The 19,664-nt window shown below is 53.7% G+C and overlaps 1 protein-coding gene across 2 annotated transcripts in view; it reads right to left on the bottom strand.

Annotated features, from left to right (window-relative positions):
- The window catches only part of CEP192 (centrosomal protein 192), a 2,224,848-nt gene that overhangs the window by 1,776,702 nt on the left and 428,482 nt on the right, over positions 1-19,664 (bottom strand). For both annotated transcript variants that reach the window (XM_078687485.1, XM_078687486.1), the window contains exon 14: positions 10,422-10,631. In XM_078687485.1, coding sequence (XP_078543611.1) covers positions 10,422-10,631 — 210 coding nt within the window. The remainder of the gene's footprint in view (positions 1-10,421; positions 10,632-19,664) is intronic.

A 19,664-nucleotide genomic window follows, 5' to 3' on the forward strand; every position in this document is an offset into this window, starting at 1 on the left:
CACCTTGCCAGCTGCCCCAGCCAACCCATGTACAGGATGAATGATAGAATTGGCTTTCACAGATTATATGCATATCCATTTCCCAATCCATCCAGGAATCCATATTTCACTAACAGATGACAAGTCTTAGGATTAGATTCATCTTCTTCCTTTTCTCTACTTTCTATCTCCTCCATCTAAAGGTCATACACCACTACATTATAAATAATGCTACAGATGTTACTCCTGTTCTCATATGTAACTTTGCAATATGTAGCCTTACTGTTGATAACAAGGAACACGAATAAGATAAATACAAAAAGGAAATCGAACACAGGCCTGGGTAGCACTGAACTACATTTTCAGTACTGTAGACGTTAATGGGGAAAAATTAGCAGGTGCGGAATGCAACTGACGAAATGAGACAATGGATTCCTGTTGGTGCTGCTATCCGACTGACAGAGAAGGTTGAGCCCTAAGAATTATCAACTTACAGCCTAGCAGATTCTATTCAGGTCCTAAATTAAATAAACCTTCAGAAAACAGGAGGTATTTTCAGTATATTTTTTAAATACAGTGCTTGGATCCACATTAATTTTAGTAAACATTCAAGATTACCCATACCATGATGGGGAAAGATCTGAAATGCCTTAAAAACAAAAGAAAAATGTGCGGCTCTAAGGAAATTCCTTCACTCAAAAGATATTCCTGCAGCCGAGTGAGAACAAAAAAATCACCTCTACTGTAACAAGGGATTTGTTAGACCAAACAGTAAGTTTACTTTAAAAGATAAAATACACTTAGTATTTGTGTGGGCTGTTGAGAAACTATTTCAAGAAACATGTTTTCAGGATAAAATAAGTTTAATGGATCCAACACTTTTGTTCACTAAGCACACTTAATAAAGGACCACCTTTAATAGACAAACATTGACAAAGCGTACACTAGCGTGGGTACTGTTCAGCATGGCAAAAGTTAGTGGGGCAAAGGAGAGTGGAGTGTCAAAGTGGTGCAGAGTGGAGTAGATTGTCAGAGCCGAGTGGCATAGAGCAGAGCAATGTAGGAGAGTTAAATGGCTGATTGGAGGAGTGGAATGAAATGGTAGTGGCGTGGAATGGTAGAATGGAATGGCAGAGGAATGCAGTGGAGTGGCAGAGCGAAGTGGAATGGTACAGTGGTGTAGAATGCAGCGGTGCATAGTAGAATGCACTGCCAGAGTAGAGGCGTAGATTGCAGTGGCGTGGAGTAGATGGTTTCAGAATAGATTAGAATGGTGCAAAGTGCAGGGGGCGTAGAGGCGAGACAAGCGGGGCGCAGAGGCGAGACAAGCGGGGCGCAGAGGCGAGACAAGCGGGGCGCAGAGGCGAGACAAGCGGGGCGCAGAGGCGAGACAAGCGGGGCGCAGAGGCGAGACAAGCGGGGCGCAGAGGCGAGACATGCGGGGCGCAGAGGCGAGACAAGCGGGGGCGCAGAGGCGAGACAAGCGGGGCGCAGAGGCGAGACAAGCGGGGCGCAGAGGCGAGACAAGCGGGGCGCAGAGGCGAGACAAGCGGGGCGCAGAGGCGAGACAAGCGGGGCGCAGAGGCGAGACAAGCGGGGCGCAGAGGCGAGACAAGCGGGGCGCAGAGGCGAGACAAGCGGCGCCGACCGAGAGGGGGACAGAGCGGCGCCGACCGAGAGGGGGACAGAGCGGCGCCGACCGAGAGGGGGACAGAGCGGCGCCGACCGAGAGGGGGACAGAGGGGCGCCGACCGAGAGGGGGACAGAGGGGAGCCGACCGAGAGGGGGACAGAGGGGAGCCGACCGAGAGGGGGACAGAGGGGAGCCGACCGAGAGGGGAGCCGACCGAGAGGGGAGCCAAACCAGAGCAGAGCAGAGCCGAGAGGGGGACAGAGCAGAGCAGAGCAGAGCCGAGAGGGGGACAGAGCAGAGCAGAGCAGAGCCGAGAGGGGGACAGAGCAGAGCAGAGCAGAGCCGAGAGGGGGACAGAGCAGAGCCGAGAGGGGGACAGAGGGGAGCCGACCGAGAGGGGAGCCGACCGAGAGGGGAGCCGACCGAGAGGGGAGCCAAACCAGAGCAGAGCCGACCGAGAGGGGAGCCAAACCAGAGCAGAGCCAGCCGAGAGGGGGACAGAGCAGAGCAGAGCCGAGAGGGGGACAGAGCAGAGCAGAGCCGAGAGGGGGACAGAGCAGAGCCGAGAGGGGGACAGAGCAGAGCCGAGAGGGGGACAGAGCAGAGCCGAGAGGGGGACAGAGCAGAGCCGAGAGGGGGACAGAGCAGAGCCGAGAGGGGGACAGAGCAGAGCCGAGAGGGGGACAGAGCAGAGCAGAGCCGAGAGGGGGACAGAGCAGAGCAGAGCCGAGAGGGGGACAGAGCAGAGCAGAGCCGAGAGGGGGACAGAGCAGAGCAGAGCCGAGAGGGGGACAGAGCAGAGCAGAGCCGAGAGGGGGACAGAGCAGAGCAGAGCCGAGAGGGGGACAGAGCAGAGCAGAGCCGAGAGGGGGACAGAGCAGAGCAGAGCCGAGAGGGGGACAGAGCAGAGCAGAGCCGAGAGGGGGACAGAGCAGAGCAGAGCCGAGAGGGGGACAGAGCAGAGCAGAGCCGAGAGGGGGACAGAGCAGAGCAGAGCCGAGAGGGGGACAGAGCAGAGCAGAGCCGAGAGGGGGACAGAGCAGAGCAGAGCCGAGAGGGGGACAGAGCAGAGCAGAGCCGAGAGGGGGACAGAGCAGAGCAGAGCCGAGAGGGGGACAGAGCAGAGCAGAGCCGAGAGGGGGACAGAGCAGAGCAGAGCCGAGAGGGGGACAGAGCAGAGCAGAGCCGAGAGGGGGACAGAGCAGAGCAGAGCCGAGAGGGGGACAGAGCAGAGCAGAGCCGAGAGGGGGACAGAGCAGAGCAGAGCCGAGAGGGGGACAGAGCAGAGCCGAGAGGGGGACAGAGCAGAGCCGAGAGGGGGACAGAGCAGAGCCGAGAGGGGGACAGAGCAGAGCCGAGAGGGGGACAGAGCAGAGCCGAGAGGGGGACAGAGCAGAGCCGAGAGGGGGACAGAGCAGAGCCGAGAGGGGGCAGAGCAGAGCCGAGAGGGGGGCAGAGCAGAGCCGAGAGGGGGGCAGAGCAGAGCCGAGAGGGGGGCAGAGCAGAGCCGAGAGGGGGGCAGAGCAGAGCCGAGAGGGGGGCAGAGCAGAGCCGAGAGGGGGGCAGAGCAGAGCCGAGAGGGGGGCAGAGCAGAGCCGAGAGGGGGGCAGAGCAGAGCCGAGAGGGGGGCAGAGCAGAGCCGAGAGGGGGGCAGAGCAGAGCCGAGAGGGGGGCAGAGCAGAGCCGAGAGGGGGGCAGAGCAGAGCCGAGAGGGGGGCAGAGCAGAGCCGAGAGGGGGGCAGAGCAGAGCCGAGAGGGGGGCAGAGCAGAGCCGAGAGGGGGGCAGAGCAGAGCCGAGAGGGGGGCAGAGCAGAGCCGAGAGGGGGGCAGAGCAGAGCCGAGAGGGGGGCAGAGCAGAGCCGAGAGGGGGGCAGAGCAGAGCCGAGAGGGGGGCAGAGCAGAGCCGAGAGGGGGGCAGAGCAGAGCCGAGAGGGGGGCAGAGCAGAGCCGAGAGGGGGGCAGAGCAGAGCCGAGAGAGGGGCAGAGCAGAGCCGAGAGAGGGGCAGAGCAGAGCCGAGAGAGGGGCAGAGCAGAGCCGAGAGAGGGGCAGAGCAGAGCCGAGAGAGGGGCAGAGCAGGGTAGAGTGCAGTGTCTTACTTTGCAGTGGTGCAGAGCAGAGCCAGCCGAGAGAGGGACAGAGCAGAGCCGGCCGAGAGGGGGACAGAGCAGAGCCGGCCGAGAGGGGGACAGAGCAGAGCCAGCCGAGAGGGGGACAGAGCAGAGCCAGCCGAGAGGGGGACAGAGCAGAGCCGGCCGAGAGGGGGACAGAGCAGAGCCAGCCGAGAGGGGGACAGAGCAGAGCCAGCCGAGAGGGGGACAGAGCAGAGCCAGCCGAGAGGGGGACAGAGCAGAGCCAGCCGAGAGGGGGACAGAGCAGAGCCAGCCGAGAGGGGGACAGAGCAGAGCCAGCCGAGAGGGGGACAGAGCAGAGCCAGCCGAGAGGGGGACAGAGCAGAGCCAGCCGAGAGGGGGACAGAGCAGAGCCAGCCGAGAGGGGGACAGAGCAGAGCCAGCCGAGAGGGGGACAGAGGAGAGCCAGCCGAGAGGGGGACAGAGGAGAGCCAGCCGAGAGGGGGACAGAGGAGAGCCAGCCGAGAGGGGGACAGAGCAGAGCCAGCCGAGAGGGGGACAGAGCAGAGCCAGCCGAGAGGGGGACAGAGCAGAGCCAGTCGAGAGGGGGACAGAGCAGAGCCAGCCGAGAGGGGGACAGAGCAGAGCCAGCCGAGAGAGGGGCAGAGCAGAGCCAGCCGAGAGAGGGGCAGAGCAGAGCCAGCCGAGAGAGGGGCAGAGCAGAGCCAGCCGAGAGAGGGGCAGAGCAGAGCCAGCCGAGAGAGGGGCAGAGCAGAGCCAGCCGAGAGAGGGGCAGAGTAGAGCCAGCCGAGAGAGGGGCAGAGCAGAGCCAGCCGAGAGAGGGGCAGAGCAGAGCCAGCCGAGAGAGGGGCAGAGCAGAGCCAGCCGAGAGAGGGGCAGAGCAGGGTAGAGTGCAGTGTCTTACTTTGCAGTGGTGCAAAGTAGATTAGAGTGGCATAAAGTGGCGCAGAGTAAAGAGGCACGATGTAGAGAAGAGTGAGAGCAGAGCAGCACAGAGTCCTAGTAAAGAGACGCAGGCTAGAGAGTCAAAGAGCGACGCAGAGTAGACTGGCGCAGAGTGACGCAGAGTAGACTGGCGCAGAGCGACGCAGAGTAGACTGGCGCAGAGCGACGCAGAGTAGACTGGCGCAGAGCGACGCAGAGTAGACTGGCGCAGAGCGACGCAGAGTAGACTGGCGCAGAGCGACGCAGAGTAGACTGGCGCAGAGTAGATCGACGCAGAGTAGATTGGCGCAGAGCGACGCAGAGTAGATTGGCACAGAGCAAGAGTAGAGTGGCACAGAGTGAGAGCAGAGCGGAGTAGAAAGACAGTAGGGAGGTACGGAGCGAGAGAAGAGGTGAAGAGCAGAGTGGCGCAGAGCAAGAGCAGAGTGGTGCAGAGCAAAAGCAGAGTGGCGCAAAGAAGGAGTAGAGAGGAGAGTAGAGTGGCACAGAGCAGAGCGACGCAGATTAGAATGGAGCATAGTGGGGCAGTGCAGAGTAGGGCGGCACAGCGTAGGATGAGAGTAGAGCGGTGCATATTAGGATTAGAATAGAGCGGCGCAGATTAGGATTAGAGTAGAGCGGCGCAGATTAAGATTAAAGTACAGTGTTGCAGATTAGGATAGGTTAGCACAGATTAGAGTGAGAGTAGAGTGCCGCAGAGCGCAGCAGAGTAGATTGACGCAGAGCGAGAATAGAATGTTGCAGATTAGAGCGGCGTAGAGCAGAGTGACAGAAAGCGAGAGTAGAGCAGAGTGGAGGAAAGCTAGAGCAGAGTGGGGCAGATTGGTGCCGGGGAAAAGCAGAGAAGCGCAGAGCAAAAGCAGAGCAAGAGTGGGTAGAGCGGGTCAGAGCGAGTAGAGCGGTGCAGAGCGAGTAGAGCAGAGTGGCGTAGAGCAAGCAGAATAATGCAGAGCGAGTAGAGCAGAGTGGCACAGAGTGAGCAGAGCAAGCAAAACGGTGCAGAGTGAGTAGAGCAGAGCGACCCAGAGTGAGTAGATTGAGGCAGAGCAGAGTGGGAGTACAGCAGTGGTTAAGAGTGAGAGTGGCGCGTGAGAGTGAGAGTGGCGCGTGAGAGTGAGAGTGGCGCGTGAGAGTGGCGCGTGAGAGTGAGAGTGGCGAGTGAGAGTGAGAGTGGCGCGTGAGAGGGAGAGTGGCGCATGAGAGGGAGAGTGGCGCGTGAGAGTGGCGCGTGAGAGTGAGAGTGGCGCGTGAGAGTGAGAGTGGCGCATGAGAGTGGCGCGTGAGAGTGGCGCAATGTAGAGTGGAGTGGCGCAATGTAGAGTGGAGTGGCGCAATGTAGAGTGGAGTGGCGCAATGTAGAGTGGAGTGGCGCAATGTAGAGTGGAGTGGCGCAATGTGGAGTGGCTCAATGTAGAGTGGAGTGGCGCAGAGTGGAGTGGCGCAATGTAGAGTGGAGTGGCGCAATGTAGAGTGGAGTGGCGCAATGTAGAGTGGAGTGGCGCAATGTAGAGTGGAGTGGCGCAATGTAGAGTGGAGTGGCGCAATGTAGAGTGGAGTGGCGCAATGTAGAGTGGAGTGGCACAGTCACAGTAGAGCACAGTGTTGCATACTAGAACAGAGTGGCCGAGAGTACAATGGCATAGAGTGCAGTGGCAAAGAGAGGACTGGCATAGTGCAGCACTGCAGCGTAGAGTGCAGCGCAGCGCAGAGTGCAGCGCAGAGTGCAGCGCAGAGTGCAGAGTGCAGCGCAGAGTGCAGTGATGCAGTGTGTGACGCAGAGTGGAGTGGCACCAAGTGCAGTTGCATAGAGTAGATTTTTTCCAGAGTGGAGTGGCACCAAGTGCAGTGGCGTTGAGTAGATTTTTTCAGAGGTGCGGGGAGGGGCGCAGAGGGGAGTGGCACGGCGCAGAGCAGTGGTTCTTAACTTGTGGTCCGAGGACCCACGAGGGTCAGCAAAGCCTACTCAGGGGTCTACAACAATTTCACATAATATTCAAATTAATCAATTAAAATAAATGAAGTATAAACAAATAAGCAAAATGTTAATGTTAAACTTTTTCTATATTTGGTTGTGAAGACAAAATATTCAAATATTTGAGCATTTGTTTGGTGTACACGTGTTTTTCCCTTTTTGTGTATTGTTTTGAGGTCCAAATCATAGACATTGATTAGGCCAGGTGTCCTGGCTTACAATAATGAGATGCTGAATTCCGGTAATGATTGAATGGGGGTCCCCAGAGGTCAGAAGCTGAGGAACCGCTGCCCTGGAATGGGGAAGCGCGGAGTGGCGCAGAATAGACTGCAGTGGTGCAGAGTGGGGGTAAAGTGCAGTGTGCATTATGTGGCACTGTAATGCCATTACAGACAACACATCTTTAATTGAAGTGACCATTACAGTTGCACAGAGATACAGTTTTAATGATAGAAGTATACTGTTAAAATGCTCCTTTTCACCGCACATCCGAATTAACAAAAAATGTGCTACATTTGTGCTTTTCTAATTGTTATATTCTGAAATATCTGCACAGTTCATTTACACAGTTACATTTTGTTGCGTGCTAGAACAATAAATAACATGGTGCAGCCTTCCTCAAGGACACCCCAGTAGCCAGCATGATTGTCACACAAATCCTCTCACTTTGAAGTCAGAGAAAGAAATGTAAACACGAAGCTCCCTGGAAGACACAGTCTGACCGTTGACTTCTACCTTTGAAGGCACAGCCAATGTGACGAGATTTATAGGCCCGTTTATAGAATGTAAGAACTGGTGAAGAACATAGTAAATAGGGTTTGGGCAATGGAAGGTACAACATCTGCTGGATAACCTAAAGGAAATAGAGGTCAGTGTATGAGAGTGGGGTCTGCAATCCAATGGTCACCCCAGATTTTTGCTTCACTGGTTTACGACTTTCCCTGGCTGTGGGCCTGCTAATCAGACCCACAGCCTAGCTGTTCTCTCTCCAAATTGACAACCATGTACTTTAGGTGCATTTACCAATTGGTACTGGGCCACCTTATCAGTCCCTGTACCCAGGGCATAGGTGTACCCAGGGCCTACCAGGGGCTGAAGCATTTATTATGCCACCCCTGGCTGGCCATCTAAATCTGACACAACTGGCTGCATGACAGCTGGGGCAAGGTGGTGTAAACACCCTTTGCTGTAGATATAGTATACCTATATCTAACCCTAAAATGGACACATATATTCCTATCAGTCACTCCTATGGAAGGCCTTATCAATCCTGAAGGCAGAGTGCTTGGAATTATGTGAGATGGTGCTCTGGCATGAGCTGAGCCCGTTTGCAGCTTGCGGAACCAAGTCCTAATAGCTGTCCCATGATAACGTTATACCATATACTCTTAAGTGCATTATCAACCTCGCGGTTAAATGCTAACTCTGGTATAACATTATCAAAACATGTCGAGTAAGGTGTCGTACGAATTGGAATACTACCCCCGCGCCAATTCTGGCGACGGGGGTAGCATTCCACCCTTCTAGAGGGACACGACATGTATGTAACTGTGAACCCCGGTTAAAGTTAACTCGAGCCTCAGCATCACAAAATGGATGCTGCCACCACAGACACAAGTCTGACCTCCTGCTACTGGGAGTCCTTCCAGCGAGGATGGCCTGGACAAAGGGTTTCCTGCCTTGGGAGGTGCTAGCACCACCCCAGACAGGATTTTGTGTATTGGGGAGGATAGGCCTGAAAGGAATAAGACATGCCTGGGGCACACAAGGTGCCCTGTGCATACACCGGTTCAAACCAGTTGCTGGGGCATCCCAGCCCCAGCTCTGGCGAGAAACCGGACAAAGGATAGGGGGTGTAACCACCCCCCTTCCTGGTCTCACCCAGGGGAGGGACCTAGTCAGTAGTGCAGCCCCCTTTAGGAGAATAATGGTAGGAGCTGGTCCCATTCCAAATTAGATTATCCTGAACTATTCAACAAGAAGAAACTCTGGCCTTCGACGTTCTGCTCCACAGAAGACTGAAAAATCTCCCTTGTGGGCAAGGAGTGTCCACCCTGCAACTGCAGGCACCATCAAGCGTCCAGCGGCTTCACTTTGTCGTCTTCCCTCGAGGATCCAGACTTCAGAGCCCGACGAGACCCGGATTCCCAGACCTCTCCGACCTCAACTCACATCTACAGTAAAGCTGAGACCCGTGGGTGCGACGAGACACGTGGGACCGGCCATCTTGAACGAACCTGCACTTCGCTTCCAGCACGACTCCCGAGGTAAACTCGACCAAGTGCTTTGGGGACTGAGAAGCCCCAGCCCCGAGCAGCCCCTGCACCGAAGATCAGCCCTCCAGCATCCACGAGATCTGCGTGGGGCCCTTCTGCTTGTTTGCTGCTCGACGCGTTGTCTGGTCACTTGCCGGCTGGCTAGTGGCCTCCTAGACGACGAACCTTTGCATCTTTGCTGCTGGTCTGGTTGCTCCAGACTGGCCCTTGCTCCCTTTCAAAAGAGGGGCACCCCGGACTCTCCTAGTCCGCACCAGACGCTTTCTCCACTCACCGCGTGGGTTGCCTTTGCCAAGGCCTGTTGACGCCGATCCCGGATCCAACACCGCCGACAGCGAGAGCCTGCGTGGGACAGCTCGTGCCTCCATCCTGGTCGTCGAAGACACCTCCTGGTCCACGTGGCTGCAGAGTCGAGCGTCCACTCTTCACCTGATCGCGACGTCGACATCTGGTTCCTTCCTGGTTCCACTCCAGCCACTGGCTAGTGACTGTGAACACTGTCCCCTCTGCTTTCAGGTCCTCTTCTTCACCGATCCACCCTTGGATCGCACCGGACATCTTCCTCCTGGTCGCCTGCAGCATCTTTTCTTTCAGGCTCCATAGACTTCGACGCGAGAACCCGACGCACTTTGACACCTGTGCACCCGCAGTCCGTGGGTGAGGTAACAAGAGCATTTCGGTGCTCAAGGGTAGTTTAACTGTCCTAGTGTCCAATTCCACAGTCGTTGTTGTCCTACCTAGTCAGGATTGTCCGTACTTACCTTTTACTTGAACTGTACTGTCCATAGACTTTATTACGCATCTCGCATGTGAGTTCACACGCTGCACACGCGTTCCTTGGGCCTCCTATTACTTACCTGAAGTTAGTGTAGCGTGGTCCCATCAATCCTACAGCCTCTGGACAGCTCCATTCCTTTTATCGACTTTCACATTCCACTTACTTAGTATATGGTTTGTCGTGCCCCTAGGGCACCCTTGTAATTTTGTGCAACTTGTAGTGTTTTTCGTAAGAGATTGTCATGTGCTTAGCCCTCTGACCTCATAAAGAGTTCAGAGGTGTTGGTATTAATAAATATACTGTTTATTTTCATAACAACCTGTGTGGTGTCCTTTCATCTGGTATTCAAGGGGTTATATTGTGGTAAAACAGCTGGCTTCACATGCCAAAAGAGTTTAGCCTAAGACTGATTTGTCCATGCTACCATTAGGATAGCTGGTCTATACGGTTGACTTACAACCAATCACCATAAGGGTTGTTTGGACTGATACAAGGTGATCACTAGAACTAGTGAGCATCATATATCAGGCCAACTTCTCACAGTCAGCAAAGAGAAAGCAAGCAAATGTGAGTTTCAAACCACAAAGCCAACAGTAAGCAATAGGAGGAATGCATTCCCAGGTAAGCTTTCCAAATGTCCTCAAGTTGTTATCAAAACAGCTCTAAAAACCGGACTTAAAGAATTTTAAATAAAACATGCACTTACTACAGATTCTTAGTAAACGATTGTAACAGGACTAATACAAACCCTCTTTCCATCAAAGTTTCCTTCAAGACATCCAAGAGCTTCCGATCTCTGACCAAAAAACTCTCCAAGAGAGAGCCTTCGGTATCTTGCATCATCACTTTCAAGTTCATGAGATACATGGGATGCCCGGAGATGTGGGTAGTTGGAATTTAATTTCCACGATGTGTCTCCAAGTCCAAGAGTTATGTCAGCAATATCCATAACCTCTTCCTATGGGGAAGAAAACAGTCTTGAGCAAAGATTTTAAGACATTACCTCACTTGTGTGGCACTCTAGTGAGAACAATTTATTTTCTTGAATGTTCACAGTAAAAAGGCAAAATGAGAATGAAGTAACTGAATATGTACTAATTACTTGCAACAGTTCCATAATACTTTTGTACGTTAGTAAGCCAGTTTCTAAAATGGCTTTAAAAGAAGGATCCCATAGGTGATATATCACTTAAGTGATCTATGTTCTTGCATTATTTTGCCAGTCCATTGTTGCATTAAAGAATGACATGCACTACCCTAGCCACCATCTGCTACGAAGAATGAAAGACTACAGCATTAGCGTCCCCTTTACCAACTAAACAATAGACTAAGAAGCATGCTATGTCTTCTTTTGTCTAAACAGATGTCCATAATATGCAATAAATTGCTGTAGGGTTGATGAAAATTCATTTGGTCTTACCTTTTATAACATGGAGCTTGCTATTTTAGCCCTTCAAATGATAGTTTATGCACTAGTTGACTAGGATTCATAAGAAACAAAAATCCTGATTTTCAGTGGCCAACTGCTTGCACAACTCCAAAGACCCCAAAGCATTCACGATACGTCAGACCAAGGAAGACTAAGCAGAAAATAAATACTAACAAAACAATTGAGGTTACTTTTGAAACAAAAGCTAGAAATCATTTAATTCTCACATAACATGGAAATAGTGTTTGTTATCCATACATACAGACTTACTTTTTACTCCAGGAGAAGCGAACATAAGCAGTGATTCAGTATAGAGAGCAAAAATGCTTTGCTAAGTGCATGACAAACCATAGAGCGATCCCTGCCATGTAGCTGTGGTGTCCAGGGGCTTGGGGAGACATTGGAGTGGGCTAACAGCCATGCAAGAAGTCGAAGGCGCGGGCCCCCCAGCCGCCCAGGGGGTTTTCATTGAAATACAAAGTAGCCACGAGCCGCGTCACCATGCAGAGCATTCTACCCAAACTCTGAAGGTGGTGTTTGTGTCTAGTAGTACGATTGGAGCGAGCCAGTTGCTGTCATGAGCAGTTGGATTGGCACCGTAAGGTGACGCATAGTGCTGACAAGATGGTAGCTCCTTGTGGAGCTACGACCAGAGCTGCGGCCATGTGACATGATCATCCCTGCTCGATCTCTCCGCCACCCATGCATTAATCAGACTAGGCGAGGGTGCCCCTGTGGTCTGCCTAGCAGGGCCTAATAAGATAGCAATGCTGTAGCTCTGCACAGAAACAGTTAAGTGATTGGTGCCGGAGTAGCTCTGCGCTGAGGCCGGGAGCCCCAACTCCTTGAACGTCACTGCAGATCCGAGCGAAAAGGGAAGCGGATGCTGGATCGCACGGCTCGGCAAAATGATACAGCACCATGGTGTAGAGGCTGATCATTTGATGGGCACTAGGGTGGACGGCGGTCCCTAGTGTCGTGGATTAGGACAAAGAAGTAGAGACGGGTAAGGATCTTCTTTACTTTATTATACACTCTACTGAGCTGTGCCCACGTACATCTGCAAACGTTCTCCTCTTCCTCTGTAGTGTCCCCTCCCACACCCTTGACCGAATGTGGTGTCCGGTTCCCTCTATGTCCTTTCTGTCCCTCGCAGGGTCCTAGTGCCCTGCCCCAGGTCACTACATCTCCCCCTTTTGTCACAAAGAAGTGACAAGAAAAGTGAAACACAGATGTGTAGATAGAGATAGATGCAAGTCTGCCCGGGCACCGGTCGGTGTGCCTCCCATCATTACATTTCTTCTATTAGTCTTTTTGGCCGTCTGCATGCTCTTCTCGGGCCGGCCTCCATCTGTTGCTATTCTTGTTGTTCCTCTCCATTGTCTCTTTCCTTCCTGTTATGCTCCTGCTCTTCTTGTTCTGCCGTGTCCTTATCTTGGTCTTCCTCTTTTTTTTCTTTTAGTTCTTTGAAATGTGAGCTGTTCCGTGTTATCCTCTGATATTCTGACTCCGCCGTGATCATTGGGCCATTCACTTTTGTTAATATGAGGGGGTTTTTGGAGAACATGCGGTCAGATTTTCTTTGTTATCGCTGATGAACTACCACTGTCTCCTTCCTTTAGGTCTGCCGGCTGGCGTGTTGCGTGACGTCTGCGTATCTTTTCTTTCGCCTCGGTCTTTTGCTGTGATGTTGCTGTGATATGGCGCCATAGTTACTTCTATTTGTGGTAGCCTTGTTCTACTTGTTCTTCCCAGTACTATCTCTGCTGGAATCTTCTTGTGGAGTTGTGAGGTGTGTTTCTGTAGTCACGTAATACTTGGCACAGAGCTTGGCTAAGTGATATCTGCGCTAGCTTGGCCCTTTGAACCACCTTTTTGATGTTCCCCATGAACCTCTCCACCATTTCATTAGCTTGAGGCCACAGCGGTGATATATTCCTGTGATTTATCCCGAAATAGGCCATGAATCTGCTGAAGTCTTCTCCTGAGAATGGAGGACCATTGTCCGTTTTTAGCGTTTCTGGTGAGCCCCATGCTGCAAATATGTCATCCAATATTGGTTGTGTTACTGATGTCAAAGGGACATGTCGTACTATCGGAAATCGTGAGTTTTCGTCAATGACCACAAGCAGGTAGTTGCCTGTGTCCAGGGGCCCAAAGAAATCAGCTGCTAGTGTCGTCCATACCGCTCTTGGAAGTTCTGACATCTGTAGTGGTTCATGCCTAGCCAGTGGTCCTGTCAATTGACAGAGGTGGCATGTTGATATGGTTTCTTCTACCATGCGGTCTAGGCCAGGGAACCATACTTTTTCTCTAGCAGTTTCTTCGTTGCTACTACCCCTCGGTGTGATTCATGAGCCAGATTTACAAGTTGCCTCCGGAGAGAACTTGGTATCATTATTTTTGTCCCGCTCATCATTATGACTGTGTCTGTCTCTGATAGTTCTTCATTGCTCTACTTTAGAGCTATCACTTCTTCCTTGTATACTCCTGCTCCCCTGGTGCAATTATTATTAATGTGCCTCCATCTCTGCCTTCTCGTTATCTCCATGGCCATTTTCAGCGTGGCATCTTCCTTGGTCTCTTCTGCTAGCTTTGCTGGTGTTATCGGTGCTGGTGTGTTTTGTTTTAGTACGAAATTAAGGTATTCTTCTGCTATTGATGTTGTCTCGTGGGCCTGCGGTAGTGGGTGTCTCGACATTTTGTTCTTTCCCTGGCTTGTGCATAATTGTGAAGTCATAGTCCATTAACCTTATGCCCCAGCGTTCAATCCTGGGGGGCATCTTGGCTGACGGGCTGCCATAGATCATCACCAGGACCTGGTGGTCAGTTTTGATGGTGAATGACTTACCATAGAGAAACGTGTGGTAGTGTTCACATGCTCATACCACTGCTAAGCTCTCCTTTTCTGGTTGCGAGTATGCCTTCTCAATGTCTGTTAAGCTTTTGCTTGCATACGCAACAAATTTTCATTGGGAATCTCTCCCTGGCAGATGCTGCGTTAGTATTGCTCCTAGCCCTACGGGGCTGGCATCGACAGTCAGTTCCGTGCAGAGCAGGGGGTCAAAGTAGGCCAGATGTTCCAGTCACCACTGCTTGTCTTATTTCCTCAAATGCCTTGTTGCATTCCTGAGACCAAAGGAACTTCTGTCATTATTTGGTCAGTTCTTTGAGTGGTGTGCTAACTGTGGCGAAGTCCTGTATGTACCGCGCACAGTAGCTGGCGAGGCCTAGAAATTATCTTACTTCTGCAACATCCGTACGGGGATTTGCAATCTTCAGTGTTTCAACTTTGCTGGGATCTGACCTCATTCCGTATTTGAAGAAAATGTGCCCAAAGAACACTAGTTTCCCTCTCCCCAGCTTACATTTCTCTCCATTCAATGTTAGACCCGCTTGCTCTAGTTTTTTGCACACTTGACACAGCGCTGTGTCATGTTCTTTGTTTTTCCAAATACCAAAATGTCATCACTATAATTTAGTCTATTTTGTACCGGCCTTATCACTTGCCGTATTGTCTCGTGGAATATCTCCGCTGCCGATGAGATTCCAAAACTCAGTCGCTTATATCTGAACAGACCCATGTGTGTGGAGAATGTTGTGATGTTTCTGGACTGGTGGTCCAGTTCTAATTGATGGTACCCTTTGCACAAGTCCAGCTTTGAGAACCGGCAGGCCCGGGTGAGGCAGCTGATCATGTCGTTTAGGTGTGGCCCCGGGTGACGATTGCGGTATTCTGGATCCTCATGTCCACACAGACGTGGATTTTTGAGGTGTTCTTCAGAACTGCCAAAATTGGAGACACCCACGGTGTTGGTCCTTCAGCAGGTTCACTTATATCTTGTGCCAGTAAGCTAGTTATTTCTTCCTCAACTTGTGGTTGTAGGTGTTTGGGTACTCGTCTGTGATGCTGGGAGGATTGTTTCATTGATATGTAATGTTATCTGTTTTCCTTTCAGCTTACCCAGCCCTTTCAGGATGGCTGGGTATTCTTGGAGGATGTTCTCGGTTTCCGACGTGTGGTATGTGATTGCTAGTAGCCCCATCACCTGAGTCGTCACATTGCTTAGCAGGCATGGTGCTGGGATGTCACCTTTAGGTACATGCATTTCTTCTTGGTAGGACCTGCCTTTGTATGTCATAGTCTCCGTAAATTTTCCCATATTTTCTACCGCTCAGCCCTCCACAGGGCTTGGTCGCCCCACTCACTGCTGCCGCTCCTGCCTGCCTTTGCCGCCTCCTGCCTGCAGATTCCTTCGCTCGCTGCTCCTGGGAATTTCCCGCTGCTCCTGGGAATTTCCCGCTGCCCGCTGCTTCTTGGAATTTCCCGCCGCTGCCTCCCTGCGGCCCCGCCCCCCTGTGATTCCATTCGCCGCCCCGCTCCCGCCACCCAGCTGCTCCTCCCTCCCGGCTCCTTACTTATGACGCCCCCAGAGCGACCGCGCAGCGGACGCGCGCAGCGGGAGCGCCGATTGAGCGCCGAAGGTGCACCAAAGGTAAGCCCGTCTGCGCCCGTCCGCGCCTGGCCCGCGCCCAGCGCCAGGACCCCTGTCTCTCCCCGCCGAGGCAAGACGACCCGACTGACCTACGATGCCGCCACTCTCAACGCACTCAATGCCGGCCGGACCCACGCCTGCTGCCGAGCCACCCCGAGACGCACCCACGGACCCTTCACCTGCTGCACCTGCAAGTTCACCGGCCTCCGAACCTGCCCCGCACCCGCCAAGACAAACACCAGCAGCAACCACCTCAAGTGCATCCTGATCAACACGCTCCGTTCACAGACACGCCGTGGAACTCTGGAACCTCCTCGACGCTACATCACCGGACGTCGCCTTCCTCACGGAAACCTGGATGAACGCCTCCTCTGCACCCGACATCGCCATCGCCATCCCGGACGGGTACAAGATCATCAGGAGGGACCGCATCAACCAGACCGGAAGTGGCATCGCCATCGTCCACAGGAACACCATCCGCATCACGACCGACGCCAACGACTCCTTCGCCGCAGCCGAACATCTCCCCTTCCAGATTCACACCGACCCTAAGACGACCCTCAGAGGCACCCTCGTCTACAGACCCCCGGGGCAACGCACACAATTCAGCGAGGACATCGCCGACGTCGTCAGCCCGCACGCCCTCCTCTCCGCTGACTACATCCTCCTCGGGGACCTCAACTTCCACCTGGAGAACAACAACGACCGCAACACCACCGCCCTGCTGGAAAACCTCGCCAACCTCGGACTCAAGCAACTGGTCAACACCCCCACCCACTACGCCGGCCACACGCTTGATCCCGTCTTCTCTTCCAGCAAGTACATCACCTTCAGCCACGCCACCGGACTCCACTGGACCAACCACAGCTGCGTCCACTTCAGCTTCAAAAGATCCACGACCCACCACCACCCGCAACAGGTACCTCACAGGAATTGGAGCAAGATCACCGCAGACCAGCTCACCACCTCCCTCAGCCAGAGCCCACCCGCCAACACAACGGACCCCAACGAAACAGCCCGCAACTTCACACAGTGGCTGACCGCCTGCCGACGACCTCGCGCCACTAAAGAACCCTCCCAGCAGACCCAGAAGCAAGAAGGCATCCTGGTTCACCGACGACCTCAAGGACTCCAAGAAGACCTGCCGCACCCTCGAGAAAGCCTGGCTCCTCCACCGGACCACCGACAACATGACCGCCCTCAAACACGCTACCCACAAGCACCACCAGCTCATCCGCACCACCAAGAAGAAATCCCTTAAGGAACGACTGGACAACAACGTCCACGACAGCAAAGAGCTCTTCACTATCGTCAAGGAGTTCTCCAACCCCAGCACCGGCACCAACGACATCACTCCGTCACAAGACCTCTGCGACTCCCTCGCCTCGTTCTTCCACCGCAAGATCGCCGACATCCACAACAGCTTCGGCGCCCCACCCACGCACCCAACCGTCGAACCAACACCCCCCACGCAACCCTTCGCACCTGGACCACGGTGACCACCGAAGACACAGCCCGCACGATGAACACCATCCACTCCGGATCACCGACCGACCCCTGCCCACACCACGTCTTCAACAAGGCCGACTCCACCATCGCACCCCAACTTCGGAACATGATCAACGCCTCTTTCATCACCGCCACTATCCAGGAGAGCTGGAAGCACGCCGAGATCAGCGCCCTCCTGAAGAAACCTACAGCGGACCCCACTGATCTCAAAAACTTCCGCCCCATCTCGCTCCTCCCTTTTCCTGCTAAAGTCATCGAGAAGATCGTCAACAGACAGCTGACCGCCTTTCTCGAGACGAACGGATCCCTCGACCCCTCGCAGTCCGGCTTCAGAGCCAACCACAGCACCGAGACCGCCCTCATCGCAGCCACCGACGACATCCGGACCCTGCTCGACAATGGGGAAACAGTGGCCCTCATCCTCCTGGACCTCTCCGCTGCGTTCGACACGGTCTGCCACCGCACCCTAGTCCAGCGCCTCAGCAACATCGGTATCCAAGAGAAGGCACTGGAGTGGATCATCTCGTTCCTCGCCGGAAGAACACAAAGTCCGCCTCCCCCCGTTTCGCTCCGAGGCCACCGAAGTCATCTGCGGCGTCCCGCAAGGATCTTCACTCAGCCCCACCCTCTTCAACATCTACATGAAACCTCTCGCAGCCATCGCACGCCAGCACAACCCCAACATCATCTCTTACGCCGACGACACCCAGCTGATCCTCTCCCTCACCAGAGACCCCGACACCGCCAGAACCTGCCTACACGAAGGGATTAAAGACGTCGCCGAGTGGATGAAGGACAGCCGCCTGAAACTGAACTCGGACAAGACAGAAGTCCTCATCCTGGGATCTTCGCCCTCCGCCTAGGACGAGTCCTGGTGGCCCCCAGCCCTGGGCACCGCACCCAAGTCAACCGACCACGCATGCAACCTGGGCTTCATCCTGGACCCCTCCCTCTCGATGACCAGACAAGTCAACGCCGTCTCCTCATCGTGCTTCAACACCCTGCGTATGCTTCGCAAGATCTTTCGCTGGATCCCGACCGAGACCAGGAAGACTGTCACCCAGGCACTTGTCACCAGCGGACTGGACTACGGAAACGCCCTCTACGTCGGAACCACAGCCAAGCTACAGAAAAGACTCCAGCGCATCCAGAACGCCTCCGCCCGACTCATCCTGGATGTCCCCCGACGCAGCCACATCTCCAGCCACCTGAGGAACCTGCACTGGCTCCCCGTCGACAAGAGGATCACGTTCCGGCTCCTCACCCACGCACACAAGTCTCTCCACGACCTGGGCCCCAAGTACCTCAACGACCGCCTGACCTTCTACACGCCCACCCGCCAGCTACGGTCCACCAGCCTCGCCCTCGCAGCCGTACCACGCATCCGAAGAGCCACCGCCGGAGGAAGATCCTTCTCTTACCTGGCTGCCAAGACTTGGAACTCCCTCCCCATCCACCTTCGGCTGACCCAGGACCATCTCGCCTTCAGGAAACAACTCAAGACCTGGCTGTTCGAGCAGTAGCATACCCCTCCCCCCCAAGCGCCTTGAGACCCTCCCGGGTGAGTAGTGCGCTATACAAATGGCATGATTGATTGATTGATTGACTGGTCTTTTTGAGCCCCAAGTAAACACATTCACGGTTGACGGCGATAGCTGTGGTTTCACTCATTTTCTGGCATTCTGACATGCACATGATGTTGCATGTTGCTCCACTGTCAAGCACAAACTTAGCTTGGTGATTCCCTACGCCAATGTCCACAGTGGCGTTTTTCTTTATTTGTTGTTTTTCCACGAGATGAACGTCCTCTACCTCTTTGGCTTCTCTGGGCGCGTCTGACATTAGATATAGTCTAGACTCCCTCACTTGTGCTGCCGTTTCTTCCATCTCATCGGAGGAGCTGCGATTTGCCGTTTCCATGTGTCGTGCGTATCTGTTGCTGGTCATCCGTGGCGTCATTGTTCGGCCTCTCTCACTTCTGATTTGCCTGGTCATGCACGTGCTTGAAAAATGATGTTCTCTGTTGCAATTCCTGCACTTCTGACCCATTGCTGGGCCGGCACCGTGTGGGAATTCGAAGCCACATCGGTAACATGTTTGTTCGTCCTTTGGTGGGACCGGCGCCTGGAATTCTTTCTTTTTCAAATTCCCAGTGAAGCGATGTGCTAGCACCACTCTCTTCTCTTTCCCCACCTCCATCTGCTTGGCGTGCTCTGGCCTCCGTGCGAGCCATCGTCAATATCTTTTCCAGCATCGTTGGTTCTTGCAGAATGCAAGCACTGAACTCCACCGACTGACAACCTTCGATGACGCGCAGTCTTATGGCTTGCTCATTGTCAAATTTGTCAAACTCGCAGTATGTGACCAGTTTTCTCAGTCTTGTTGTGAAGTTATCTAGGCTCTCTTCTCCTTGCTGGCATGCAGTGTTGAACGTGTATCTCTCAAAGTCAATGTTTCATTGGGGGTCAAATTTCTGAGTGAGACACTTTATCACTCCCTTGTAATGCGCCGTTTGATCGGTTGGGAATGTTAACAATAGATCCTCTATTTCATCCCC

This window comes from Lissotriton helveticus, chromosome 4_1, assembly GCF_964261635.1.
Source record: "Lissotriton helveticus chromosome 4_1, aLisHel1.1, whole genome shotgun sequence".
NCBI lineage: Eukaryota > Metazoa > Chordata > Amphibia > Caudata > Salamandridae > Lissotriton > Lissotriton helveticus.